Source organism: Doryrhamphus excisus, linkage group LG3, assembly GCF_037039965.1.
Source record: "Doryrhamphus excisus strain RoL-2023G ecotype Guam linkage group LG3, RoL_Dexc_Guam_v1.1, whole genome shotgun sequence".
Taxonomy (NCBI): Eukaryota; Metazoa; Chordata; class Actinopteri; order Syngnathiformes; family Syngnathidae; genus Doryrhamphus; species Doryrhamphus excisus.
Window position 1 is genome coordinate 591,045 of NC_136359.1, and position 27,951 is coordinate 618,995.

General features: G+C 54.4%; 4 protein-coding genes across 8 annotated transcripts; 1 reads left to right on the top strand and 3 right to left on the bottom strand.

Annotated features, from left to right (window-relative positions):
- Window positions 1-18: 18 nt before the first annotated feature.
- On the bottom strand, window positions 19-3,741 carry LOC131128762 (serine/threonine-protein kinase Chk2; the record flags this gene model as incomplete). The annotated part of the gene is made up of 6 exons (XM_078789246.1): window positions 2,822-3,741; window positions 717-1,089; window positions 520-644; window positions 323-455; window positions 168-258; window positions 19-115 (listed from the first exon to the last, which is right to left on the bottom strand). Coding segments are annotated over exons 2-6 (813 nt in total), but the record flags the coding sequence as incomplete, so codon positions are not given.
- entr1 (endosome associated trafficking regulator 1) lies at window positions 2,334-5,527 on the top strand. The gene is made up of 9 exons (XM_058071954.2): window positions 2,334-3,123; window positions 3,228-3,343; window positions 3,404-3,492; window positions 4,551-4,647; window positions 4,721-4,794; window positions 4,852-4,963; window positions 5,047-5,109; window positions 5,187-5,326; window positions 5,408-5,527. Exons 1-9 carry the CDS (start codon window positions 3,078-3,080, stop codon window positions 5,496-5,498), a joined length of 828 nt encoding a protein of 275 aa, XP_057927937.2. The 5' UTR covers window positions 2,334-3,077; the 3' UTR covers window positions 5,499-5,527.
- Window positions 4,390-13,262, bottom strand: ccdc180 (coiled-coil domain containing 180). 2 transcript variants are annotated; one of them, XM_078789363.1, is made up of 35 exons: window positions 12,909-13,262; window positions 12,741-12,832; window positions 12,567-12,643; window positions 12,389-12,498; window positions 12,211-12,330; window positions 12,034-12,144; window positions 11,854-11,949; window positions 11,574-11,737; window positions 11,395-11,514; window positions 11,245-11,324; window positions 11,086-11,174; window positions 10,902-11,021; window positions 10,660-10,833; window positions 10,454-10,569; window positions 10,250-10,376; window positions 10,076-10,186; window positions 9,830-10,017; window positions 9,593-9,762; window positions 9,295-9,475; window positions 9,086-9,232; window positions 8,878-9,022; window positions 8,692-8,808; window positions 8,552-8,629; window positions 8,249-8,466; window positions 8,133-8,182; window positions 8,013-8,073; window positions 7,874-7,939; window positions 7,725-7,791; window positions 7,524-7,659; window positions 7,310-7,470; window positions 7,120-7,245; window positions 6,958-7,051; window positions 6,840-6,891; window positions 6,665-6,782; window positions 4,390-5,709 (listed from the first exon to the last, which is right to left on the bottom strand). In XM_078789363.1, exons 1-35 carry the CDS (start codon window positions 13,020-13,022, stop codon window positions 5,569-5,571), a joined length of 4,137 nt encoding a protein of 1,378 aa, XP_078645489.1. In that variant the 5' UTR covers window positions 13,023-13,262; the 3' UTR covers window positions 4,390-5,568. The 2 variants fall into 2 exon arrangements, with proteins under 2 accessions (XP_078645489.1, XP_078645490.1); XM_078789364.1 differs by lacking the exons at window positions 12,741-12,832; window positions 12,909-13,262 and having other exon boundaries at window positions 12,571-12,635.
- A 1,607-nt stretch (window positions 13,263-14,869) lies between these two features.
- On the bottom strand, window positions 14,870-27,762 carry LOC131128760 (glutamate receptor ionotropic, NMDA 1). 4 transcript variants are annotated; one of them, XM_058071936.2, is made up of 23 exons: window positions 27,598-27,762; window positions 27,357-27,538; window positions 26,995-27,251; window positions 26,739-26,873; window positions 26,497-26,673; window positions 24,299-24,361; window positions 23,685-23,782; window positions 23,488-23,609; window positions 21,473-21,647; window positions 21,254-21,404; window positions 20,136-20,222; window positions 19,913-20,048; window positions 19,702-19,829; window positions 19,321-19,485; window positions 19,117-19,235; window positions 18,911-19,023; window positions 18,677-18,825; window positions 17,754-17,911; window positions 17,504-17,665; window positions 17,329-17,438; window positions 16,261-16,406; window positions 15,869-15,967; window positions 14,870-15,195 (listed from the first exon to the last, which is right to left on the bottom strand). In XM_058071936.2, coding segments are annotated over exons 2-23 (2,817 nt in total). In that variant the 5' UTR covers window positions 27,358-27,538; window positions 27,598-27,762; the 3' UTR covers window positions 14,870-15,129. The 4 variants fall into 4 exon arrangements, with proteins under 4 accessions (XP_057927919.2, XP_078645492.1, XP_057927917.2 ...); XM_078789366.1 differs by lacking the exon at window positions 24,299-24,361; XM_058071934.2 differs by lacking the exon at window positions 15,869-15,967 and having other exon boundaries at window positions 27,598-27,761.
- Between the last annotated feature and the right edge of the window lie 189 nt (window positions 27,763-27,951).

Consider the following 27,951-nt stretch of genomic DNA (forward strand, 5'->3'; position numbering starts at 1 on the left):
CAGAGAGAGAAGACGTACCCCTTCTGAGCGGAAGTTCCCCTTCTTGATGATCTTCACCGCAAACTTCTTGCAGGTGGACCTCTCGAAGGCCAGACGCACCTCGCCGCACACGCCCCTGAAACACACGCACGGCGTCAGGGCGCCGGCCGCCACAGGAAGCGGCTCACGTTCCGATCTGCCGGGTCAGCAGGTACTTGTCCCTCAGCGGGCCGGGTAGCGCGGCGTCCTCGTCCGACATCAGGTCGATGAAGACAAAGACTGCGGCCGTAGAGGAAGAACGCGTCACATGACCGCACCACCGACCGGCGGCGGCCATCTTTACCTTTGTTCCGCTGCTGCGACAACGCCAACACGGCGTTGTTGACCAGAGGAAGCTTCTTGTTGCGTCCGATTTTGATCCCGTCCACGAACGTGCCGTTGTTACTCAAATCCTGGATGAACGCCTCGCTGCCATCCTGACGCACACGCACACGTGCATTGATACGCGCGCACGTGCCAAGGGGAAAGGGGGGCGGCTACCCTGTAGATCCTGAAGTGTCTCTTGCTGTAGATTCGGTATGGCAAGGATCCTCTGTGCTCGGGGTCGTCCAGGACGTAGTGACACTTGGAGTCGCGTCCGAACAAGTACTCGTCCTCCATACAATCTGCAACAAAACACGCTAGCGCTAAATTCAATGCAAGCTAACGTTAGCCGCCGTGCCAAACCGCCAACTTGCCGTGAGCGCGAAAGCCGGCGTGCATGGGCAGCAGACGACCCCAAGGTTGGCACTCGGGCTCCTCAGGAACCGACGGCAACGTGACAGGAAGCGTGTCCACGCTGCTCAGGGTCCCTGAGCCGCTGGAGGACTGGCTGCCTGAAGACGGGCCGCTGGACGAACTGGAACCTGGCTGGGACCTGGACGGGGCCTGGGATGGGGACAAGGTGGACGGGGCCTGGGACGTGGACGGGGCCTGGGATGGAGACAAGGTGGACGGGGCCTGGGAGGGGGACAAGGTGGACGGGGCCTGGGAGGGGGACAAGGTGGACGGGGCCTGGGAGGGGGACTGGGGCTCACCCCCCTCATTGAGGATGTCTTCAGACATTGAACTCTGAAAATGCAACATGTAACAAACCACGATGTCAAGGTCATCAGTCCATAAATGTCAACATAATAGGAATATTATTATGAGCGTGTTGGTTAGGAATGGATTAGCATACATCTATACTGTACATGCTAGTAGTAGCTCAGTTAGTACTATTCTTATGTAGTACATTTGCTATAAATTACACTTTCAGCAGCGCACCAGTGGCATGTTAGCATATTACCCTATGTTAGCAATAGTGCTAGCATGTGAGCCTATTAGCAATAGTGTTAGCATGTTCGTAATAGTGCTAAGATGTGAGCCTATTAACAATAGTGCTAGCATGTTAGCAATAGAGCTAGCATGTTCGTAATAGTGCTAGCATGTTCGTAATAGTGCTAAGATGTGAGCCTATTAACAATAGTGCTAGCATGTTAGCAATAGAGCTAGCAAGTTCGTAATAGTGCTAGCATGTTCGTAATAGTGCTAAGATGTGAGCCTATTAACAATAGTGCTAGCATGTTAGCAATAGTGCTAGCATGTGAGCCTATTAGCAATAGAGCTAGCATGTTCGTAATAGTGCTAAGATGTAAGCCTATTAACAATAGTGCTAGCATGTTAGCAATAGTGCTAGCATGTTCGTAATAGTGCTAAGATGTGAGCCTATTAGCAATAGTGTTAGCATGTTCGTAATAGTGCTAAGATGTAAGCCTATTAACAATAGTGCTAGCATGTTAGCAATAGTGCTAGCATGTTCGTAATAGTGCTAAGATGTGAGCCTATTAGCAATAGTGCTAGCAAATGAGCCTAATAGCAATAGTGCTAGCATAAGTTAAGTGTTTTCATAGAAGATATTGTATAATAGTTAATATTGTCACAATCACCAATTCATTCAAATGAGAGTTGTTATTCAGCCCAAAAAGGGGGCGTATACATCTGTAGACCAGTATACACCTGTAGACCAGTATACACCTGTAGACCAGTATACACCTGTAGGCCAGTATACACCTGTAGACCAGTATACACCTGTAGACCAGTATACACCTGTAGGCCAGTATACACCTGTAGACCAGTATACACTTGTAGACCAGTATACACCTGTAGACCAGTATACACCTGTAGACCAGTATACACCTGTAGACCAGTATACACCTGTAGACCAGTATACACCTGTAGACCAGTATACACCTGTAGACCAGTATACACCTGTAGGCCAGTATACACCTGTAGACCAGTATACACTTGTAGACCAGTATACACCTGTAGACCAGTATACACCTGTAGACCAGTATACACCTGTAGGCCAGTATACACCTGTAGACCAGTATACACTTGTAGACCAGTATACACCTGTAGGCCAGTATAAAAACTAAACCCGTACGGGGTCCCCCCCTCCCATTTTCCCAGGTACTCCGGTATTTCCCTTCTCCCCACTTTTACTAGTTTCCCTATTTTAACTTTCAAGGGGGGCGTGACAACAAGCCGGCGGTACTTCCGCTCCATCACGTAGCTTTCAAAATAGAAGTCCACCACGTTTGCACCGCTTCGGAACCGGCACTTGAGGCCACCCGAGACCAGAAGTTCCGGTGTCCATCACGGCCAGAAGTTCCGGTGTCCATCACGGCCAGAAGTTCCGGTGTCCATCACGACCAGAACCAAGCGTTTGACGGCCGGCCGGGAGGAGCCGAGCAGGCCAACTTGGCGCCAAAGAGCCGAGTGGAACCGAGTGGAACCGAGGAAGGACAAAAGTTTTTTTTACCTTTGGACCGGAGCGGTGTCTCTCCTCTTCCGGGTCTGTACCAAGACGGTCGAGCCGAACCACTTGGAGCAGACGGCCACGTGATCCAAGTTTGAGCGCGAGCTTACAGGAAGTGTACAGGAAGTGAAGGGCTTGTGTTCCTGTTTTGTCGCGTGATCTCGCGGACCAATAAGACGGTGAAAACCCTGTCAAACCCTGTCACGTCTGCCGTCTTTTGTTTTCGGGTTCGATCGCCCTGCAGCTCGCCCATGACGTCATGTCCACCCACGGGACCCGCGAAAAAACCTTACTCACCACCGAAGGTTGGTTGTGCTCGCGCGTGTGTGCGCGTGTGTGCGCGTGTGTGTGTTATGATCACGTCCAAGTTGTGGTTCGTGATGGACCCTCTTGGCCCATTCCTCCTCAGATGAAGAGGAGCTGAACCCATTCTCCTTCAGAGAGTTCCTTCGCTCCAAGAAACACGACCCGGACCAGGAGGCGGACCCGGACCCGGACCCGGACCAGCAGCAACCAGCATGGAAGGTGAGTAGTTTGTTTCAAGGAGTGACGTCATCCATGTGTTCATGCTGGCTGTCCAATCAGGTGGAGGAAATGGAGGGTGGGTGGGGCCTTCAGTCAGGTGGAGATGGCTCCTCCCACAGCGCGGAGGATGAGGAAGACGAGTCATCCATGTGAGTGCTGCTAGCATAAAGTGTATGAGTGTTGCTAGCGTAAAGTGTATGAGTGCTGCTAGTATCAAGTGTATGAGTGCTGCTAGCATCAAGTGTATGAGTGCTGCTAGCATAAAGTGTATGAGTGCTGCTAGTATCAAGTGTATGAGTGCTGCTAGCGTAAAGTGTATGAGTGCTGCTAGCGTAAAGTGTATGAGTCCTGCTAGTGTCAAGTGTTTGAGTGCTACTAGTATCAAGTGTTTGCTGCTAGCATAAAGTGTATGAGTGCTGCTAGTGTAAAGTGCTAGTGTAGTGTATGAGTGCTGCTAGTATCAAGTATTGGAGTGCTGCTAGTATCAAGGGTTTCAGTGCTGCTAGCATAAAGTGTATGAGTGCTGCTAGTATCTGGTGTATGAGTGCTGCTAGCGTAAAGTGTATGAGTGCTGCTAGTATCTGGTGTATGAGTGCTGATAGTATCAAGTATTTGAGTGCTGCTAGCATAAAGTGTATGAGTGCTGCTAGTATCTGGTGTATGAGTGCTGCTAGTATCTGGTGTATGAGTGCTGCTAGTATCTGGTGTATGAGTGCTGATAGTATCAAGTATTTGAGTGCTGCTAGCGTAAAGTGTATGAGTGCTGCTAGTATCTGGTGTATGAGTGCTGATAGTATCAAGTATTTGAGTGCTGCTAGCGTAAAGTGTATGAGTGCTGCTAGTATCTGGTGTATGAGTGCTGCTAGTATCTGGTGTATGAGTGCTGATAGTATCAAGTATTTGAGTGCTGCTAGCGTAAAGTGTATGAGTGCTGCTAGTATCTGGTGTATGAGTGCTGATAGTATCAAGTATTTGAGTGCTGCTAGCATAAAGTGTATGAGTGCTGCTAGTATCTGGTGTATGAGTGCTGCTAGTATCTGGTGTATGAGTGCTGCTAGTATCTGGTGCATGAGTGCTGATAGTATCAAGTATTTGAGTGCTGCTAGCATAAAGTGTATGAGTGCTGCTAGCGTAAAGTGTATGAGTGCCGCTAGTATCAAGTGTTGCCATGCTGTGTTGTGCCAATGATTGATGGATGGATCATCAGCTTCTTCTCCAAGCGAGGAGGCGGAGCCAACTATGAGGGTGATGATGAAATGTCCATGTTGCAACCAAACACCTCCGGCAGGGAGCGCGTGGAACAGGTGACTGGCCCCGCCCCTCACCTATTGCCCCCCCCCCAAAGGTACCCTTCCATGTGACCTTTGATGTGTGCAGCTGCAGCAAGAGAACCGCTGGCTGAGGAGAACCACCATGGACCTTCAGAGAAGATCAGAAGCCAACGAGCAGAGGTATGACGCAGCCAGTTGGGCTGCAGCTCCTCCCATTACCCAGCATGCTTTGCACAGGGTGGAGGCCCTGGAGGCGGAGCTACGGCAGCGGCGCTGTCAGGAGCAGCAGGAGGTCCGAGACATGGAGAACATGGTCCTCTCTGTGGAGCGGAACCTGGAGCTGATGACGGTGCGTCTTCGATCACGTCCACCGGGGGGCGCCAGGTTACCGTGTTGACTCGTTGTCATGGCAACCCACCTTCTCTTTGGCAGACGAGAGCCCTGAGAGCTGAGGGCGGTGCCTCCAAGATGAGGGCGGAGCTCCGCCTGCTGCAGGTCTCTCTTGCACACGCACACGCCTCACATCATGCACGTGCACGTGCTCATGCTCACGTGCGTCATGTGTGCGTCAGGCTGAGGTTGACCGTCTACGCTCAGAAAACGCCAGCCTGATGTCGGGCCAGTCTGACATCGTCATGGCGATGAGGCACAACGCCCACGTGGCGTCTGACTACCTGGACAAGACGGCAAGCCACGCCCACTCCTCCATCCGGTCAGTGAGGTTTATCGATGATATTTGCGTCATGAAACATAACATGTTTGGGGTCACGTGACCAACGGCGTGTTTATTCAGTCGGCTGCTGGAGGGGGCGGAGTCTCTGCATCTGGTCTCCCAGCTGCTGCGCTCCATCGACAGCGTGTCCGAAGTGACGTCGGAATCGTGAAGCCGGATGAAATAAAAGGCGTGGTGGAATCTGATGGCGCCGTGTGGTGATTGGCCGCCAGCCCATGAAATCACGTGCTGTGCGTGCGTGCGTGTGCGCGCGCGTGCGTCTGCTGCTTCCAGTGCGTCTTCCAGCTCTGGAGCTCGTTGACGCGCCTCCGCTTGTCTGCCTCGCATTGTGACAGCACCGACGCCGACGCCTGCTGGAAACGCTGACACGCACACACGCCATCATACACCATCATACACACGCCATCATACACCATCATACACACGCCATCATACACCATCATACACACGCCATCATACACCATCATACACACGCCATCATACACCATCATACACCATCATACACACACCATCATACACCATCATACACACGCCATCATACACCATCATACACACGCCAACATACACCATCATACATACGCCATCATACACCATCATACATACACCATCATACACCATCATACATACACCATCATACACCATCATACACACGCCATCATACACCATCATACACACGCCATCATACACCATCATACACACGCCATCATACACCATCATACATACGCCATCATACACCATCATACATACGCCATCATACACCATCATACACACGCCATCATACACACGCCATCATACACCATCATACACACGCCATCATACACCATCATACACACGCCATCATACACCATCATACACACGCCATCATACGCCATCATACACCATCATACACACGCCATCATACGCCATCATACACCATCATACACACGCCATCATACACCATCATACACCATCATACACACACCATCATACACACGCCATCATACACCATCATACACACGCCATCATACACCATCATACACCATCATACACACGCCATCATACACACGCCATCATACACCATCATACACACGCCATCATACACACGCCATCATACACCATCATACACACGCCATCATACGCCATCATACACCATCATACACCATCATACACACGCCATCATACACCATCATACACCATCATACACACGCCATCATACACCATCATACACACGCCATCATACACACGCCATCATACACCATCATACACCATCATACACACGCCATCATACACCATCATACACACACTCATACACACCATTGCACGTGCGCGTGCACGTACCTTGACAGCAGCGTCTCTGCAGTGCACGACGGCCACGTGTCCCAGGGTGCACCTGCTGGTGGCGATGGTCGCTGTGGTTGGCGAGTCAGCTGACAGGTGAGGAATCCCCGCCCACATCCTGTCACACAAACACGCGGTGGGAAGCGTCTCCGTGGAGCCGCCAGGCCGGACTTACCTGCAGGGCTGTCCCGTCTCCACGGTGACCGGTCTGTCCTCCCAGGTCACTTCTGCCGGCACGCAGACACTGTTACCACGGCAACCGCCACAGGGGAAGAGGACGGCGTGAGGAGTACCTGCGAGAGGAAGCTGGTCCATTTGAAGGAGGAGGTTCTCCGTCAGGGTCGCCAGCGATGTCACAAACTCCTCCCCTTTGCGTCTCGCACGCTCCTGCACAAACAAGGCGGTGAGCCGCCGGCCGGTCCACGGTCGCCGCGGTAACGCTGCCGTCCGGATACCTGCAGTTCCTGATGCGAGGAATGGATGGCGTCACGGAGACGCCGCTGTCGCTCCTCCTCGCCGCGGCTCAGCTTGTCCAGCTCGCTGTTGGAGAGCAGCAGGCGCAGACGAGCCACGTTGGCCCTCTGACGCCGAGACCTCAGTCGGCGCGGCGACCACCGCATCGCTCACACGAGCGTACAAGCGTACCTTCTCCTTCTCGCTGGCCGCCGCCGTCTTCTCAAACTTCTGCGTCACCAGGTCCGCCTCCTCCCTCAGCCCCGCCCCCATGCGTCGCTCGTGGTGACGGATCAGCTTGTCGGGGAGCGAGCGCACGGTGTCGGCCAACACGTGCTGCTGGCGCTCCAGCGCTGACACACACGGCAACCAGGACGTGATCCCACGCGACAGGAAGTGCTCTTACCTTCTCTGCTGGCGCTCAGCAGCGTCTTGGCGTGCTCGTGATATCCCAGCAGCCTCTGCTGGATGCCGTCCACCCACTGGTCCAGGGCCCCGGGAAGAAGATGGAAGCCCCCGCAGCGCTGACTCTGGTAGAAGTCCTGACGTACGACACCGCGCTCGGTCACCCCGGCCACCGCCACGCTACCACCTGACTTCCTGTTACCTTGGCAACCAGCAGCAGGGTGTGGTGAGTCCTCCTCAGCATGCCGTTCACCGTGGAGATGTAGCAGCTACACACACACACACACACACACACACACACAGCTGAGCAGCCAGGACATCAGATCTGATCCAGTTTCTGTCTGGACTCACTCTGGATTCTGGTCCGCTTCTGGTTTGGAACCAAAGATCTGGAACCTTTTGTCAGTCCTGAGGGACCTGCACACACACACACACACACACTCTGCCAACACGCACGTGTGTGCGCACGTGTGCACGCACGCGTGTGTACCTGGTGGCCGCAGCAGACTCGCTCCGGCGGGAGGATGGCTGGCGATGGGCGGGGCTTCGACCTGCACACACAAGCCACAGCCGTCACCTTTGACCTTCCGCATTCAGGGTCCTGACTCACCTGTGAAGGTCGTGGGGCCGGTGGCGGCGGGGTCGTGACCCCCGGAGAACCTGAGGGACACGTAGACAGATGTGAGAGAACGGCACAGCCGTCAATCATGTCTTTCCCGCACACACCTGTTCAGAGACTTGACCACGCCCACTATGGGGTCTTCCAGAATGTTCCCCCCCGACCTGCAGGGCTGCAGCAGAGCAGGGGGCGGGGCCGACCACACCTGCTTCCTGGATTTGGCCGTGGCGGGCACGGGAACCATCTCCTCGTCCAGGTAGTGACTCCGCCTCCTGAGGGCGTCGCTGATGAACGACAGCAGCACACACGCCTGCTCGGCACACACCTGCACGTGCACACGCACACACGCACACACACACACACACACACACAGTAGCTGAGGAGGACCAGCATGCTAAGGAGCAGCTAACCTGCTCTCCCGCCAGAATCTCCCCCAGCTCCTCCAGACGAGCGCTGATGGTCGCCTCCTGGTGGTTGCTGCTGGCCGCCTGGAAAGTCACATGACTCACACCAAGGTCACAGGAGGTCAGGTGACTCGAACAGCTCCTACCTCGGCCCTGACCTCCACTTGGGTGCTGCTCAGAATCCTTTGGACCTTCTCCATGAACTTCACCTCAGCCTGCAGGAGCCACAGCTTCTCCTCGAAACGCCCCGACACCGCCTTCACCTGAGCCGCCAGCAAAGCATGCTAACATCGCTGGGCTAACGTGCGTTAGGGGTGGCGTTGGGGTCCCACCTGCTGTAAGCTCTTGGACCCCAGGTTTTGAAGGTCCATGTAGATGTTCTCCTCCGCCAGGCTGATTCGTTTACTTTCTTCTCTCAGACGTCGCTGGAATATTTTCACTTCATGGCGAGTGAAGTCGCCTCCCTCGCTGAACAACCTGAGCAACACGTGACCGCAGCGTCACCGTGACGACGCCGCCGTGTGGCGACGAGCGCGTTACCTGAAGGAGTGGAGGAGGGAGGCGGTCCGGCGTCGCAGATCCTCCATCCGGAGCTGAAGCACGTGTCTGAAGGCGGCGTGGGAGCGCTGGGTGTCTTTGATGTGCTCATCCAGACAGTCCTGCAGGGTGGAGCTAAGGGCCTCCAGGCTGACACACGCACAGGACGTGAGACACGCATGCGCGACCTTTGCTGGACTTGCGCTCCTTACCGTCTGCTGCCGTCTGTTTTGAGGACGCTGTCGTCCATCTTGGACAGCGTGGCGGTGAGCTGCTGGTTCTTCTTGCTGACGGACGCCTGCAGCTGGCGTAGCGCCGCCCTGCAGGAAGTCAGCACGTCTGACACTTCCTGGCAGTGAGTTTCCACACATTGCTTGTGTTTCTGCAGCTCGCCTACGTGCACGCGCACGCACACGCACACACACACACACACACACACACACACACACACACACACACACACACGTTGGCGTGAGTATGACTGTGCGTGCGTGCGTGCGTGCGCGTTACCGAGGCGGGGCGCGTAGATGCACGCCCTGACATGTTGGGGGTCGAGCTGCTGCATTTGAAGGTCGTGATACGCCTGCACCGCCTCCTTCCTCTCCATCACCGTGGCAACCACAGAGGTCAGGACGTCATGGTAACGATGCTCCAGGTGCTCAAAAAACAACGTGCGCGCCCTGCACGTGCACACGGGATCACGTTGGAGGGCGAGCGACCGTTAGCTTACCTCAGCTCAGCGCTAACCTGCCGAGCGAGTGCGTGAGCGTCTCCACAGGAAACACGCTCAGGTGCGTTTCCTGTTGCTTGCTCATGTTGCCGGGCAGGTCACTGGCGGGGCACCTGAAGGCGGGGGCGGAGTAGGACACGCCCCTTGACGATGTGAACGCCAGATTGCTGCTGAGGTCGTAGAGGTCGAGCAGGGACGTCTGCGCCTGCACACTTTAAAAGTCACGTCTGTCTTTGTATCGGCCAATAAGAAGCTGAGCTCACCTCCGCCAGCCAATCACAAGGCTTCTCAGGCTCAGCGCCAGGCTCAGCGCCATCCTCATCGCCGCTGATGATGTCAGCGACTGGCGGGAGTTTCTGGAGGTCTTGTGGGTTCTAGAGGACGAGAGTGGCATCTCAGGCCACGTGTGTGTGTGTGTGTGTGGTTGCCATGGTTACCAGGGTGAAGGCGTCACTGAGGTGGTAGAAGGTGCTCAGGTGTTTGCTGTAGCTGTCCAGCTCGTCCACAAAGTCATGCGGGAGGCGGTCCAACACGCGGCACTGATTGGAGACACACTCGCCACAGCTGCACACGCACACAGGAAGTGACACCTCCACACCTTCACAGTAAAAGCCTGAGAGTTTGGGTGACGGGTGGCACACCTGACCCTGAGGTTCTGCAGGTAGTGGACGGTTTGCTCCATGGACGTCTTCAGGGCCGCTTCGCTGCTCTCCTGGCGGAGTCCGGCCAGCATCTCGTCCAGGAACACCTTCTTCCTCTGAAGCGTCACGGGGGACACTCGCTCAATGACCCCGCCCACGTGGCACGGCCCGGCCCGGCCCGGCCCGGCCCGGCGCAGCGCTCTCACCTGGACGTGTTTTTCCTGAGCACACCTCAGCTCTTCCAGGCGGCGCTGAACTTCCTCTTCCAGGCTGAGCAGGTTGCCGCTGTGCTCCTCCCACAGCAACGCCAGCGCACGCATCACCAGGAAGGCACGCCTGCTGAGCCTGGCGGACGCCGCCCACAGCCCGTCTGCACACATCTGCGCACACAGCAGCTGCGTCTTCATCATGCGGCGCCAACGTGTGACACGTACAGGCGGAGACTGACATCAATGGCCGCCAGCTGCCCTTCATCCTGCCTCTGGTATTGGCCAATCAGAGAGAGGAGCTCCGACTTGACCGTTTCATTCACTTCCTTCTCGGGCAGCTCCAGCGACAAGAGCGCTTCCTGCAGGACGCGGCGCAAGCGGTGGGTTACCACGGCGACATGAAGACGCCCACTGTGCGGTTACCTTGGCGACCTGCGCCTGAGCCAGGCGCTCCTGCCACGTGAGCTCGTAACAACAACGCAACTGATGCAGGAAGTCCGAGTGAAGGCTGTCTGGACACCAGAAGACCAACACGCGTCAATCACCCGTCCCACACGCGGCCCCGGGACGGAGCCTGCTTACCGATGTGGTGATTGACAGCCGTCAGCTTCTCCGACCAATCGGAGACGAGGGCCGTGGAGAAGGAGGGCGGGACCAGGGAGCTGCAACAGATGCGCCACGGGAGAACGTCAGGTGACACGCGGCGACAGATGCACGTCACACGTCTCGCACCTGATCTCCGCGATGATGTCGCTGCGTCGCTGGGACAGGCGGCGCACGCTCTGAGACACTTCCTGTGAGGTCATCTGATCCGCCAGCAGCCTCCAGACGTCTCCGCTCGTCAGCCCCGCCCTGCAACACGCCGCACGGTCGGCACCCGCTCTGTCCGGGCCGGTCGCTTCCACACCCACCTGAACTCCTGCACCACCTGCTGGGCTCGGCTCCGCCTCCAGCGGCTTAAAGACTCCTCCCACTGCAGATGGAGGAGCGCTTCCTGCTGGAGCGTGGCCTCCTGCAGGAGCAGCAGGACGCGCGCCGCACTGCGCCGGTTGGCCAGCAGGGTCTGATTGAGCATCTGACGCACACGCGGGTGAGGAGGAGGAGGAGGAGGAGGAGGAAGCGGAAGCGGAGGAGAAGGAAGCGGAGGAGAAGGAGGAGGAGGAGAAGGAGGAGGAAGTGGGGGCGCGTTACCGTGGCCTCGCTGTGGATCTGTCTGTGCATGTCAGCACACGGCAGGAAGTTGATCTTCCCCAGCAGATGGCAGTACTTCCTGAGCACAGGTCTCATCTACACACACACACACACACACACACACACTAAGTGTGGTCACCATGGCAACCTGAGCAACCTGAGCAACCTGAGCAACGTCACCTTGATGACTCGCTGTCTTTCGCACTCGCCGACTTGGACCTGAAAGTCCACCAGGCTCTTCTTCTTCTGCTTCATCTGATCCTCAACCTCAGTCCACACGCTCAGCACCTCCTGCACGAGCACACGCATGCACACACGTGACACGCACACGCACACACGTGCGTCGGTGGCGCCTACCTGCAGGCTGCGTTGCTCCACGTGTTGCATGTTGTCTTGCAGCGCGCCCACAGAGATGTTGATGCGCTGCAGAGTGGACAACAGCTGGACGCTGTGCGTCCTCACCTGCGTCTCGCACACCTGCACACACCCCGTGTGGTAAGGCGTGCGTGTGCACGTGCGCCCGTGTGCGTGTTACCTGAGCCAGCTGCGTGAGTTGCGCGTCCATTTGCCGCACGGCTTCCTGGTGTTGCTTCTTCTTGTGCTGGTGGACACGCTGCAGGATGTCACAGGCCACGTGACTGCCGTCTGCGTGAAACAGCACACCTGATTGGTCCAAAGTGTCGCCCGTGACGTCATCGCTCGGCGATACCGACCCACAGTGTCAGGAAGTCTTGTGACATCATCAACTTCTTCATCGCCATCAGCATCCTCGTCTGGCTGCTTCCACGTGCTGGAAAACAACAACAACAACAACTGCGTGTGTGTGTGTGCGTGTGTGTGTGTGCGGGTGCGCGTGTGCGTGTGTTAACCCTAACCCTAACCCTAACCTGCTGGTGGCGCTGCCCGGCGTGTTGGTGGCAGACACGCACATCATGGCTGTGTGACGGCGCGCGGCTAACAAACTCTTAGACAGTCGCACCTTCAAACAGAGAAAAGTGATCAGCATTCCAGCTAGCAAGGTAGCAACGTTAGCATGAAATGGGCGCCAACATCACCTGATCATCAAAGAGCTGCTGGTACACTTTCCCGCTCGGAACCACTCGGCTCTCCATGCTAACGCTAGCCGGTGTTGTTGGTCTCCGTGGCAACGCCGAGCTTTCCATCGCCATGACGACCTCGTCTGCTACTTCGGGTTGCCCCGGATGACGTCATGAAGGAGTGACGTCACGGACCACGAAGGCGACGACGACGATGCTGTAAGTATTCTTGTTTGTTTCTCCTTTACGCTTTTTATAGCTTTACATGTAAAAAACAACTCTACCTGCTGGCGACCTGTTTTTTATGTTTTTGAAAAAACTTTATCAACAAACATGAGCCAATTGGCCCCGGATGTATGTATATATATATATATATATTATATATATATATATATATATAATAAGTACGTACAAGTCCATTTCATCCACTTTGGAGCACCAGTGATTTGTTTCTGTCATCTTTGCTGCTGGCGACTTGTGGTTGTTGCTGAGAGCAAGTTGACCGTTTGAATAAAACTTTATTCAGATGGCGTACAGGAAGCGGACACCAGTCCGGTAGGTGGCGGCAAGCCAAGGAGCTGACGAGGAGGAAGTGAACCCACAACTTCTACCTTTAGTTGTATGTTATAAGCATCGCTGACTGTAGATGAACTAGAAGAACCAGATGAAGTAGATGAAACAGAGCTGGTGTCATTTCCCAGCACCTTTGAAGCAAATGAGAGCAAGCAAGTGGGCATTGTTGGATTTATTGACAGCTCTGTCCGTGACAGCACGTGACAGGAAGTAGACACTCGGCCGTTCCGCTGTCACGATCACGTGCACATCAGCCGCTCATCCAAACCGAACACGACGGTGATGACGGCACAAACACGTCACGTCACTGACCGACGACATCATCGATGACGCCATTTTAGCCGGAGGCTAACAGGCGTTGCTACATTAGCGTGGAGAACAGTTGGTGACAGCAAGCAAGGGTAAGAAGTGCATTGTGGGAAATGTAGTTTCAACTCGACACAATAATGTACACATGATACAGACGTTGCAATCGTTTCTTATCAAATAGTACAAGAATTCTTGACATAAAACTGCTGGTCTTAAAACTAGACTCATCTTCTGTAGTCCAGGTCTAAGGTTAGTCCTGGTGTAAAGTTGGACTGGGTCTAAGTTTGAACCGGTTTCAAAGTTGAAGCAGGTCTAAAGCTAGTCCTGTCTAAGGCTGGGCCAGGTCTAAAGTGAGTCCTGGCTAGTCCGCCTTTTTTGCCAGAACAGGAAGATGGCGTGCAGAGCAATTGATTGGTCGATGCTTGAGGCGTCTTTTCGGTAAATCAGACGACCTCGCCGCGTACGAGTAGCACGCTAAATCAGCACAATGAGAATTGGAAAAACATAACAACAAGGACAGATAGTGTGGCTGCATGAGCCTGAATTAGCATTAGCCACATACAGTATGTACACGCTCAGTAGCTCAGTTAGCAACGGCAAAGTAGCTACACACGCTAACATTAGCTGCTAAGTAAACATTGGCCCTTTATGATGCTACATGTTGCTAACTTCGTCAAGGCTAGTAAGACATGAGTAACATCATTGCAACACGCTAAGCTAACGTAGCATTTGGGTTGATTGGCAGGTGGAGGTAGACGCAGCTCGTCATTAGTGATGACATCATGCCATGGAACTTCTAGGGGGCGGAGCCTCTGCACCAGCAAGTTTGTGGGCAGTGACGTCAGAATCTAGATGAGGTTCATTTGGTCTGACGCTTCTGTACTCTTAAACAATTCTTTTGGACGGACCAAAGTAGTACCGTAAAGTAGTACCCCCCCACACCCGAAGAACGGGGCGGTGGATGGCGCCGTCGCCTGCCTTCGTTGACAGGAAGACAGCGGAAATGAATCGGCTGGCATGACACGTCACAGGAACATCACGTGACCACTCGGATGGCGACCGCTAGCAAGCGGTCCAAACCGTTAGCTAGGACCGTTAGCTAGTAGTACTACTTTGGTCTGTTGAAGGAGTTCTTTAAGAGTACAGAACGTAGACGTATATTCCAGAAAGATCCTTAGACTTGGCGGTTATTGCTCGGTTCATGAATACAAAAATAGACAAATATCTACTGAGTCAGCACATTGACAGCACTGATGTGACTTCCTGTCCCACAGGCTCCGCCCCTCTGATAAACCACAGGAACCACAAACACTCAGGAGCTACCAAAATAAAAGCACATGTGCGTGACGGCGGGCGTTCAGACCACGGTGCTGACGGAGGGATCCGATAGGTTGATCTGTCCGGTGATGTCGGTCGGGTATGGCTACACGTTGGAGGAAAGAGAAAGAAAAGAGCCGTTAGCGCCTCGCCTTCAAATCAAATGCAGTCCTTTCATCCGGACCAATCAAAAGACGGCATCCTTGGGGAGTGACAGGAGGTCCCGCCCACCGCCCTCCTGTCGCCTCAGACGGACTCGGGCCAGCGAGACCACCCCTCCCAACGCCTGCCCCTCGGCCCCGCTCACGTTGTCACGGTTACGCGGACATCGCCATCCTCTGAGCTGATGACATCACTTCCATCATCACTTCCCGTGAGAGCGAGAAAATGAAAGTGAGAGCGCGGCGCCGGTCGATCGGCACGCAGCTCACCTTGGCCGCCGCTGCAAGCGAAGAGAGTTAGCAGAGGACAGGAGCGCTGCGAGGAGATGGACGCTGAGATGGGGGGGGACACGAGGACGAGACAGACAGACAAAGATCCACAGGAGAGAAGAGACCACACACTCTGACCCTAAAAACACGGACAGAATCCCAGCACAGCTAAACGCATGCGTCCTGTCCTCACGCCCTTTTGTCCACGGGCAGCAAAGATGGCCGACGCACAGACAGTCAGCACGGAGATGAGGGGGCGTGGCTTAGCGAGAGAGGATGGCGGCTGGACAGAAGAGGCAGAGGAGAGGACAGCAGGAAAAATAGGAGGAGGAGTCTTCATCTCCTTACCGTGGCGTCCACGGAGGCCCGACGCCGTTTGAGGTCGGAGGTCGCAGTGATGGACCTAAAAGAGCCTTTGGGCTCGGCCTCTGCTCTACCTTTCCTATCCTAAAATAGACGATACACGTTAACACACCCCCACACCCACCTGTGTGCGCGTGCGCGTGCGTGTGCGCGTGCGTGTGCGTGTGCGTGTGTGGTCTCTCGAGCTTCCCGGGAACAGGAAGTGATGGTCCAGTAAAACAGAGTTTGTCCGTTTTACCACCGTGTCAGCGACAAGACAGGAATCAAACACACGACACACACAACAAATCAAGTCAAGGAAATAAGGGGGTGGGGCAAGATGGAGGATGAATGACAGCGTGGGAGGGGCAGCGTGACCTCTGAACCCTGACGGCTACCTGAAGGTTCTTCCTCCACACGTTGACGGCGGCGAACGCCAGCTGCATCTGCTTTCTGCGAGCGTCTTTGTGCCGCTTGTACGCGATCTCGATGAAGATCAGGAAGATGCCGGCGACGATGCCGCCCGCCACCAGCATGAACACACCTGCAGCACACGCACCAATCAGCATCTCTGGTCATCGCAAAGAGCTTGAACGGACCCCTCCCTGGTGGGCGTGTGCCCACGGGTACGACAACCAGAGGCCATCGCTCCCCTAGAAGGGGACATGATCGTAGGCAGACCGTAGGCTGGCCGGCGATGCCTTCAGGCAACAGGACTCCGGTCTCCAGGACAGACCAGACGTGCAAACTTGGCCCCACTTGCTTCCAATCTAACGGCTTCTACCTCTGAGTCCGAGTCCGAGGTTCTTGCCCGGAAAATGGTGGCGTGCCATCTCCGGGTCAAGGATGAGCCAAGTAGAGGAGTTCCTCAGGGTCACGAGGATGGCATGGATTGGTGTGGAGTCTGCAGTGATGCGGTCGCTGTACTGGACTGTCCTGGTGAAGAGAGACCTGAGCCCCCCTGAGACCTTAAACCCCCATCCCGTCCCATCCATGTGTCCACCCTCACCGATGGTCAGGACGAGATTGCTGATACCAGCGCTGGAAATGGTTTTCCCCCGTAGGGTGGCTGGACTCTCGGGGTCTGGGGAGGGGCTAGTTGAGGGCGTCCTGGAGGCCTCAGCAATGTTGTTCATGTGGCGCAACAACGTCCCGTCTACCTTTTACGTGAAAGGTACCACACAGGAGGCTGGTTTCCGCAAGCCCAGACTCAGCCGCCCATTTGCATCTTCTAAAGGAGGGACAACCATGTCCGGATCCTGGATGGAGGGCACCGCTGGTCTGCCAGAGGTGTGAAAAACCATCTACAGAGGAGGAGGTTCACACCAACTCCCATGGTCTGCTTACGATCATGCCCGGACGTCTCTCCCTCCAAGATCCTCCCGTTTAGGGGAAGCATGGCCCCCGGTGCCACCAGTTAGGGGCCCCGTCTATTGACAGAAAAAGACGATGCGTGGTGTTCTGACCTGCCATGTTCTCAAAAGTCAGGGTAGCAGGGGCGTTGCTCCTGGAGTCGCACTCCTGGTATCGAACCCAGGTCTTGTCCAGGTCCTCCATGAAGCCATTCTCATGAGAGCTGTGGACAGATGGAGGACGTGGATCAGGCCGCGGTCACGCGCTGAGGGTCGGGTGCCGCCTCACCTGAGAATAGCCAGGGACACGTTCTGCTTCCAGGGACTGTCCTTCCTCATTCCGATCCCAAATCCCGAACGGAAGAAAAGTTCTCCCGTGGTCACCAGGTCGCACTTCTGGGACGCCTCGAACTCCAGCACGGCGCTGTCCCAGATGAAGGCGTGCAGCTTGCTGTGGGGGTCAGACCCGAGGTCAGCGAGCTCTGCGCTAGGCTGCTGTGGCCGTCACGTGACCCCGCCCCCCAAGCCCCCCCCCTCACTTGTCTCGCACGGCCTGGATGGCCTCGGCGGCGCTCTCGTAGTTGTGCTTCTCCATGTGGCGATACATGGTGCTCAGCTCCACCTGCCGCCGGAAGTAGATGTCCACCGAGCTCTGCTTCACCGTGGCGTAGATGAACTTGTCTGACGGGTTACGAAGCTGCGGGGTGCACGCCGCAACATCACGCTCTACACGTGGGACGCATGCGCCGCGCGCTATGCACACTGGACAACACGTCAACGTCACGCTACGGAGACATGCCACTCTACACGTACCGCACCGTCACTCGCTACACATGCAATACACACGCTACACCCGCAAAACACATGGCACATAGCACACATGCTACATGGTAGCAATACACACGCTACACACGCAAAACACATGCTACATGGTAGCAATACACATGCTACACACGCAAAACACATGCTACATGGTAGCAATACACATGCTACATGGTAGCAATACACATGCTACACACGCAAAACACATGCTACATGGTAGCAATACACATGCTACACACGCGAAACACATGGCACATAGCACACATGCTACATGGTAGCAATGCACATGCTACATATGTCACACCGTGATGGCGTGATGATGGCATAAGAATGATATGATGGCATGAGGATGGCATGATGATATGATTTATGATGATAAGACTTATGATATGATTTATGATGATATGACTTATGATGATATGATTTATGATGATATGACTTATGATGATATGATTTATGATGATATGATTTATGGTAAGACTTATGATATGACTTATGATGATTTATGATGATATGATTTATGATGATATGATTTATGATGATATGATTTATGATGATATGACTTATGATGATATGACTTATGATGATATGATTTATGATATGACTTATGAGGAAATGACGTCAGGGCAGGAGTATTCACCCTGGGGTCGTTGATGCCAGTGATGCGCTCCTCAGGCCGGTCCAGCACCAGGAAGGCCGCCAGGTTGGCGGTGTACGAGGCCACGATGATCATGGCGAAACCCGCCCACACCATTCCCAGAATCCTGGCCGAGAAACTTCGCGGGGCTCCTGTGACGAGGAAGACGGGCGTGAGACGGCGGAGGCGTGAGACGGGCGTGAGACGGCGGAGGCGAGGAGGCGCAAGGTCACTCACCTTCTCCGATCCCGGAATTGAGCAGCACTCCCCACGAGAACCACATGGCCGAGGACAGGGTGAGGGCGTCTTCTTCCTCTTCTTCGCTGTTGACCTTGAACCTTCCAAACGGGCTGCACACAAACGCACACACACGCACACACACGCACACACACGCACCACGTCAGCGCGGCGGCCGCCACACGCCAGGAACACGTGGCCCTCACCTGAAGCGGTCTAATAGGTAGAGCATCACTGCCACCACGTGGACCGACAGGCCGACTAAGAGCCACAGGGTGCTTTGGAACGGCTGCATGAAGGAGTCCAGGGTGCTGCGAGGGATTTCCTGCACACACGGGCGGGTCACGTGGCGGCTCGCACGGCCGGGTCATGTGACGTGTGACGTGTGACGTGTGACCCCCCCCCCTCACCTTCTTCACCAGGATGGTGAGGCCCTGATACTTGAAGGGCTTGGAGAACTCGATGTACTGGGCACGCTCGTTGTTGATGGTGAGGGGGGCCACGATCATGTCGGCCAGGCCCCCCAGCAGCTCCCCCATCATGCCGTTCCACTCCTTCTTGTTGCTGTTGTTCACCTGGTGGGCGGAGCCCCGGTGGGCGGAGCCCCGTTAGGACACGCCGCACGCGGAGATGTGTGGAGATGACCACATGCGGGATGGAGGGATGGTCGTCATGATGACAAGGGTGATGAATGACCGGGGTCGGCTGGAGCCCAGTGACATCACAGTGACGTCTCCAGAACCGTGAGATGAGTTACGGCCAACCGTGATGCATGCTGGGACTTGACCTACTCGCTCCTGGGTGCCAAATTTGCCGTCAGCCACCAGGTGGACCTCGTAGGTGAAGTTCATGCTCATGGCCAGCTTGATGAGAAGGTCGATGCAGAAACCGTAGCAGCACTGGGGAACTGTGGGCTGCCCTGCGCGCACACACACACACACACACACACACACACGTGTACACAAGGTCTCATGGTGGTCATGGTGGGCTGCTCCTTCTCACCTGGGATGGTCCCGTTGGGTCCGGTACAGATGACCTTCTTAATCAGGACACCATTGACGGAGTACTCCTCCTTGCACGTGCCGTCAGCCTTTGTTGGCTTCACATACACAAAAGGCTCCTGGTGGATGGTCACAATCTACACACACACACACACACACTTACAGCATAGTGGAACAATACACACTACACACACTACACACACTACACACCTTGTGTTGCCTACCTTCAGTTTGGTTGACATCTGATAACCTATTGGCCTCTCTGTCTCCCCACCAGGCCAGATGATCTTCCTCTGGGGGTTCATCACCACCTCACACGCACAGTTAGCATATATCATGTTAGCATATATCATGTTAGCATATATCATGTAACTGTCATTCTTTTCGCAATTATAATTGTTAGCTTGTCAGTATGCTGTTAGCAGCTATAATTGTTAGCTTATAGGTATGATATTAGCAGCTGTAATTGTTAGCTTGTCGGTATGCTATTAGTAGGTATAGTTGTTAGCTTGTCAGTATACTATTAGCGGGTATAATTGTTAGCTTGTGAGTATACTATTAGCGGGTATAATTGTTAGCTTGTGAGTATACTATTAGCGGGTATAATTGTTAGCTTGTGAGTATACTATTAGCGGGTATAATTGTTAGCTTGTGAGTATACTATTAGCGGGTATAATTGTTAGCTTGTGAGTATGCTATTAGCGGGTATAATTGTTAGCTTGTGAGTATGCTATTAGCGGGTATAATTGTTAGCTTGTGAGTATACTATTAGCGGGTATAATTGTTAGCTTGTGAGTATACTATTAGCGGGTATAATTGTTAGCTTGTGAGTATACTATTAGCGGGTATAATTGTTAGCTTGTGAGTATACTATTAGCGGGTATAATTGTTAGCTTGTGAGTATACTATTAGCGGGTATAATTGTTAGCTTGTGAGTATACTATTAGCGGGTATAATTGTTAGCTTGTGAGTATACTATTAGCGGGTATAATTGTTAGCTTGTGAGTATACTATTAGCGGGTATAATTGTTAGCTTGTGAGTATACTATTAGCGGGTATAATTGTTAGCTTGTGAGTATACTATTAGCGGGTATAATTGTTAGCTTGTGAGTATACTATTAGCGGGTATAATTGTTAGCTTGTGAGTATACTATTAGCGGGTATAATTGTTAGCTTGTGAGTATACTATTAGCGGGTATAATTGTTAGCTTGTGAGTATACTATTAGCGGGTATAATTGTTAGCTTGTGAGTATACTATTAGCGGGTATAATTGTTAGCTTGTGAGTATACTATTAGCGGGTAGCCGGCGTGCTTGTCAGCAGGTGCGATTGTTCCGCGTACCTGCGATCCGTTGAAGATCCCGACAGGGACGAGGCGTCCAGGTTTCTGTAGGTAGTTGAGGATGCTGTAGGTAGCAAAGCGGCGGTCGCCATCGTCGTTGAACTCGATTCGTCCCGTCAGGCCGTCGGAATATTTGGAGGACATCAGCACCCTGACGAGGCCAAGAAGACGTTGACGAAGGTCAGGTGATGTTTGCCAAGCAGCAAAAGCGTGGCTGACCTTTTGAAGAGGGGTCCCGTCCTCCAGATGTTTGTGTTTCCCACGCAGCCTCGCGGCGGCTCCGTGATGTTCTCCTTCTCGAAGAGCTCCTGCAGCGACTGCGCCACCACCGCCACGGCGTCCATGATGTGGGCCGACTCGTTCTTACCGTTAATCAGCTGCAGACCCAGCAGGCCTGCACGCAGCCAGAAACGTTAAACACGGCGCTGGCACGCGCCCTCGCCACACGGGTCCTCGCCACGCGGGCCCTCCCGAGGTAATTAAGCAGACGTGGTTAATTACGCTTCAATGTCATTGAAGGTCACACATTGGAGGCATGCTGGGACTTCACAGCCGTTTGTTCCACTTCCTCTTCACTTGGCACACCGCCGCTACATCAGCTGTTAGCTAGCACTGTTAGCATTCCCAGTGCTGACTTGAGGAACGCTAACAATGCTAGCACTTCGTGTGCCTGGTGAAGAAAGTCAGCAAGGTCACCTGACTTGACTTGTCTTCTATTTTTAGTATTCCTTTCTTTGCTGCGGTATGGTGCGTGTGAGACATGTTGTGATTGACAGCCCTGCTGATGAGGCTTTTAATGTGAAAGGGTGGAAAGCCACAAACGGCTGCGACTTGACTTGAAGTCACATGACATCATGTGACTCCACGTCTCCGAGAGGGCGGAGAGTAACCATGTAACCATGGCAACAGGCTGCGAAGATCAGCCAATAGCCGGACGCCGCTTTAGACGAGACCTGCGCAGGCGTCTGGCTATTGGCTGATCTGCTGATTGACTCCGCCCAAGCTGCGGTGGGCGGGGTCCGGGCGGACCAAATGCTGTGTGTAAATAATCAAGCGTCTTACCAGTCAGTCCACCTCACGTTAGCGTAGCAACGCTAGCTGTCTGTCTGCCCCCCCCCAGCTCCCCAAAAAAGATCCCTCCCCCACCCACGCACCCCCACCCCACCCCTCGCCGGTCTAACACGACAAGACGGACGGCGTGAGGAAAGATGCTAAAGAAACAAACAAAAGATGTTAGCACATAGAAAAGCACACTCTAGCTAGCAGGGGTGCAAACATTCATCATGGAGGACAAAGTATCATACACAGGACACCAGTATCATACATGACACATGACACATGTTCTACGTGTATGTGGAATATTACATCACGCTTACGTTTCATAGCATGCTAATATAGCTAAACATAAGCTAACTGATGGAATGATGTGGAAATGAATAGTTACACCCCCAGCAACAATGAAAGCTTTAAACATGGCTGACATGTTTAACTACACGCCACTGAGAAGCTAATTAGCGCTAACCACCATTAGCTTCCATGTTTCCATCAATGTTGTTTACACACGATGGCACATGTAACCATAGCAACCACCCGCTACACACCAACGCTACATGTAACGCAGCCACTTTAAACAAAAGCAGCACAACACGCACATGCTAATGTAGCTAAATGCTAACCCTACAGCTGTTTAGCACCACATAGCTAACTGCTAACTGATTCTTACCCTACACATGCACTGCTTCACAGCTACATTTTAACATAGCTAAATGCTAGCCCTACAGCTGTTTGACATCCACATGCTAATGTAGCAAAATGCTAAACGTACAGCTAGATGCTTTAGATGCCTACCCTGCACATGTAGCTAAAAGCTAACCCTTCAACCGTTTAGCATCACATGCTAACAAAGCTAAATGCTAACCCTACTGTTTAACACCCACATGCTCACATCTGCATGGTAATGTAGCCAAACGCTAACCTTCAAACTTGGCATCGAGTGTAGCTAAACGCTAACCCTACAGCTGTTGCTAAGAACGGCTAACAGTACGCATGCTAACAGGTGGGCGTTAAAGAAGCGCGACGGTCTAATTGCTGGAAGGTTTGACCTGAATGGAGAAGGAGGTCATGAAAGATGATCTTCTGCGTGTGGACGTGTGGAAAGATGGACAGTTGGAAGCGGAGCGGTGGAAGGAGAAGACCACAAGAGAAGACCAGGGAGGAGGAGGAGGCTGACGTACCGTCTGGAGCTTCACTCAAAGCTTTCCCCGTCATTTCCCTCTCACCGACGATCCAAACGTAACCAGAACCCGTCATGTTGAGCTGGCGAGCGGCTTTGTAGACGCCTGCTGCTTCGTCCTCGCTGGAGACAAGTTAGGGCGGCGTCAGCAAACATCAGCAGCTCGTGGTGGGACTTGTCGTGGGACTCGTGACCGACCTGGCGGACAGGATGATGACTCGGGCCTCCAGGTCTTTGGCCTCCAGCAGCAGAGCGGTCAGGTTGGTGTCCTGGTTGAAGAGCAGGACCTTCTCGGCCTGGACATCCAACATGGAGGACAGCACACGTCATAGGACACGCCGCGTTAGCTGGCACGCGGGCCGCACCCTCCCCTCCCGCCAACCACGCCCCCGACCATGCTCCCTCTCGCTCCGGTGGGGGGGGGGGGGGGGGGGGGACAAAAGTGGCACATGCAAGAGTCCAACCAACCAATCAGGGTCGTGCATGTTGAGAGAGCGCTGATGCAACCGCAAATCAAAGAAAAGACTCGAGTGGCGTGGGGGTGGGGGGGCGGAGGAGCGGGCGGATCCCGCCTGGCCCGCTGACCCGGCCCCTGCATGCAACCCTCATATGGGGAGAGGTGGAACTAGGGGCGGGGGGGATTGGGGGGGGTCGCCTGTCCCTTGCTAACATTCCCACGGGTCATGACAAAAGAAAAGAAAGATGGCGGCCACCAGGATAACAAGTCTATCTTGGATCTGGGTGGGCGGGGCTCGGCATCACCAGGCCGGTTGGGCGGCGTGCATCGTGGTCGTGACCATGCAAGTTTATACCTTAGGCGTTCTCCTGAAGTCAAAGTTGTGGTGGTCCACGTTTTCATAGTTCCTGATTTTAGTCTGATGATGGGTCATGTGACACAGAGACAGAACGACACAACAGTCAGAGAACAACAAACAACCTGCAAACACAGCACCGTGCCCGGCTCCGCCCACTCCGCTTTGGCTTTCTCCGCTCCGACGCGCCACTGACATGTTTAGTTCAAGGAAGTCTTTCTTCCGAATTCACAGTTGGAGCGCCAAGGCTAAAGAATAAACACGAGACGAGCCTAGCCTGGTCGAGCCTAGCCTAGCCTAGCCTAGCCAAACCTAGCCTAGCTTAGCCTAGCCTAGCCAAACCTAGCCTAGCCTAGCCTAGCCTAGCTTAGCCTAACCTAGTCGAGCCTAGCCTAGCCCAGCCAAACCTAGTCGAGCCTAGCCTAGCCCAGCCTCTTCTGCTTCCACAGACGGCAGGCAGCATGTATGATGAAACCTGCTAGCTAGCTATCAAAGCAATGTTAGCCAAGGTAAACATCTGGTGCATGCTTGGTGGCCCCAACTGGGGGAGCTGAAGTACCTTGGGGGCTCGTTCACCAGTCAGGGAAGGATGGAAGGTGAAATAGCCAGGCCGTCTGCATCGGTCCGTTGTGGTCCAGGGGGACCTCGGCCCAAAGGCAAGGCTCTTATTTAGCGGTGGATCTACCTTCATGAGCTTTGAGTCGTGACCGAAAGGACAGGATGAGTTTTCTCCGTAAGGTGAGGAGCACGATGAGCACTTCGGAGAGGCTGTCTCTCAACTGGCCTGGAACGGCTCAGGATACGGAGCTGGACCAGAGGGAAGTCTGGGCTTGTGCTTAGGCTGCTGTACTCGAGGGACTGTCAACTGGGAGAAACCAGGAGGACTCCTCAGGGAAGACCCTGGACGCATTGCAGAGACTGAACTGGGAGAAACCAGGAGGATTCCTCAGGGAAGACCCTGGACGCATTGCAGAGACTGAACTGGGAGAAACCAGGAGGACTCCTCAGGGAAGACCCTGGACGCATTGCAGAGACTGTGGACTGGGAGAAACCAGGAGGACTCCTCAGGGAAGACCCTGGACGCATTGCAGAGACTGTGGACTGGGAGAAACCAGGAGGACTCCTCAGGGAAGACTGGACTGGGAGAAACTCTGCATAGAAGGCAAACCATCGAAGCACGAGCCCACACCAGAGGGTTGGGCTTTAGGGCATCTGGTCAAGATACCTCCCAGACGCCTCCCTGAGGAGTCGTTCGGGGCACCTCCCAGCAGTAGGAGGCTTTGGGGAAGACCTAGGACACATCGGAGAGACTGTCTCTACCGGCCTGGAACGGCTCGGGTTAGGAATGTGGACCAGAAGGAAGTCTGGGCTTGCCTGCTGAGGCTGCTTTCCCTGCAACCCAACCTTGATGGATGGATGGATGCTTAGCGAGCTAGAAATAATCAACGTGCTAACGCTGTGGCCTCCAAAGTAGCTGTGACGCTGAGCTAGTGTGGCAGCTAGCTAGCGGTGGCGTTAGTCCTCGTTTGTCCGCCCCAGCGGCGCATCTCATTAAATTTCCATCCCAACATCTCCGCCTTGGAGAAGACCAGCCTGGCTTGTATTTGGGACACCAAGCTACGCTGCTGTAGCGTTAGCATCGCAAAGACAACACAAGCAGAGTTAGCACTTTAGCAGGTGCCATTTATTACCACCCTTGACTTCATGGATGTTAGCTTTAGTTAGCATGCGGCACGTTAGCCAACATTCATATGCTGCCTCTCTGATCAAATATTCAACCAGTCGGCCGCCGAAGCCACGCCCACAGCAAACAAGTCCACATGACCAAAGGTCGCGTTAGCTTTGCTGAGAGAAGCTAAGAGATGCTAACGGGCACCCCCAGTTAGCGTGTGGCTGACGTCTGGCCCAAGCGTCTTTGTGGGCGAGGAGCAGGGAGTCGTTAGCAACAGCGCCTGAGTCGCATGTTGACACACAAAGAAAAGACGGAAGCGGTGAAGACGAGGATGATGAGGATGAACGCTGCGACTGTCTTTGTGAGGACAACGGGTGGTTGTCGTGGCAACGCCCCACTGCCTCGTCTTTCAGTGGACATGGTGGACGCAATGTCCTCACAAAGAGGTGTGTGTGTGTGTGCGTGTGTGTGTGTGCGTGTGTGTGTGCGTGGGTGCGTGCGTGGGTGCGTGCGTGTGCGTCCTCACTTTGGTCTCCTTCTCCTCCAGCAGCGTCTCCAGCCTCTTCTGCGCGGCTCGGCCTTCGTGGTCGTCGCTGACGATGAGGATGATGTGGTTCCACCTGAACTCCCGCATGAGGTCAAACCAGACGTTGGCCTGGTGCGAGTATGGCGGCACCGTCCTCAGGAAGGACAGGTGGATGCTCTGAGGGACAAAGGCGGTCACGTGAGCGCCGTGCGTGCGGACGCCAGATGGCGGACGGGCGGCACCTTGTCGGAGTAGATGGACATGCGCGTGGTCAGGCCCACCACGGGGATGCGGTAGAAGCCCGCCGTGTAGGAGACGGGCGTGGGTGTCAGGTGGTCGTTGGACTGCGGCGGGTGGCTCACCAAGATGGCGTACACCTGCAGCAGGAGAACACGCCATCTTTGATGTGTGCGTGCGTGTGTTTAATCCGGGTGTGGATTAACGGTGTGTTAATCTGACGCCATGTTGGCCTCGTGGCCGAGCCGGGGATGAGGTCACCTGGTTGTAGATGAGATCCTCGCAGACGGACAGCGCCATCTGGATGGCGTTGGGCTTGTGTGTGACAGAGATGGCGTTCATCTTGAACTTGTCGCGGCCGTAGAGGGCGTTGGCGTGGCTGACGGCCTCCTTGAAGACCTGCTCGTAGCGCTTCTGGCTCAGCACGGCGCCCACGTTGACCAGCCGCGGCTCGCAGCCGCACAACGCCACGGAGCTGCAGTGGAGCACCGCCAGGAGCAGCGCGGCGCGCACCTCCACTGGGGGGCGCCACAGGTACGCGGTTAGTGTCTGTGACGTCATCATCAGCGCCTAGTGACGTCACGAGCGGCAGCGGGGTGCGAACAGTAAAAGCTGAGACTTACTCGTTCAGAAGCTGCTTTCAAAATAAAAGTCCAAACAGATGGTTGTGACGTCACAGGCGGAGATTCGGTGTCGTCATCCGCTTTGTTGCTTCAATGTCGTCAATCACCTTCTTCTTTGTCCGTGTCACAACCTCGCTCACGTGCCTGCTCCTCTCGCGCGCTTCGTCCTGTTGATTCCCGCGCTGCACGCGACAACAACATCGACATCAGACACTCACATCACGCGCACACCTTGACTTACCCTTGTTGTTTCCGTGCGTGTGTGCTCGTGCCAAATGACCCGATGATGCTCGCGAGCTCGATCGCGCCTGTCCTTGATGCTCACGCGCGGTCCCGAGGCGGAGGACAAGACGGGAGGCGCGCGGGAACGGGACCGCGAGCACGAGCCTCCCGCCGTTTGTTGGGAGTTAATGAAGGGAGGACTCGCGCACGGCAACGCGCATGCGCACATACATTCAACAGCTGTGCCTAATGGTGTGACCGTGACGATGTACGTAATAAATGTTCATACATGCTCTGTTACCGTGGCAACCAGGACGATGGTCGCCACGGTGACAAGCCTCGAGCGCGTCCACCTCGTGACGTCATTGACGTT

Bases quoted from the DNA above. Each gene is read 5' to 3' on its own strand.
- entr1 (XM_058071954.2), top strand. From the start codon at position 3,078: ATGTCCACCCACGGGACCCGCGAAAAAACCTTACTCACCACCGAAG. The intron at 3,493-4,550 runs GTGAGTGCTGCT...ATGGATCATCAG, and splicing joins GAGGAAGACGAGTCATCCAT to CTTCTTCTCCAAGCGAGGAG. The intron at 5,110-5,186 runs GTCTCTCTTGCA...TGTGTGCGTCAG, and splicing joins CGGAGCTCCGCCTGCTGCAG to GCTGAGGTTGACCGTCTACG.
- ccdc180 (XM_078789363.1), bottom strand. From the start codon at position 13,022: ATGGCGATGGAAAGCTCGGCGTTGCCACGGAGACCAACAACACCGGCT. The intron at 11,175-11,244 runs GTAAGCAGGCTC...TCTGGTGTCCAG, and splicing joins GGCTGTCAATCACCACATCG to ACAGCCTTCACTCGGACTTC. The intron at 6,783-6,839 runs GTAAGTCCGGCC...TTTGTGTGACAG, and splicing joins GAGACGGGACAGCCCTGCAG to GATGTGGGCGGGGATTCCTC.
- LOC131128760 (XM_058071936.2), bottom strand. The intron at 26,674-26,738 runs GTGCCGCCCGTC...TTTGTCCCTCAG, and splicing joins TGTCCATCTACTCCGACAAG to AGCATCCACCTGTCCTTCCT. The intron at 17,439-17,503 runs GTGAGGCGGCAC...ATCTGTCCACAG, and splicing joins GTGTCCCTGGCTATTCTCAG to CTCTCATGAGAATGGCTTCA.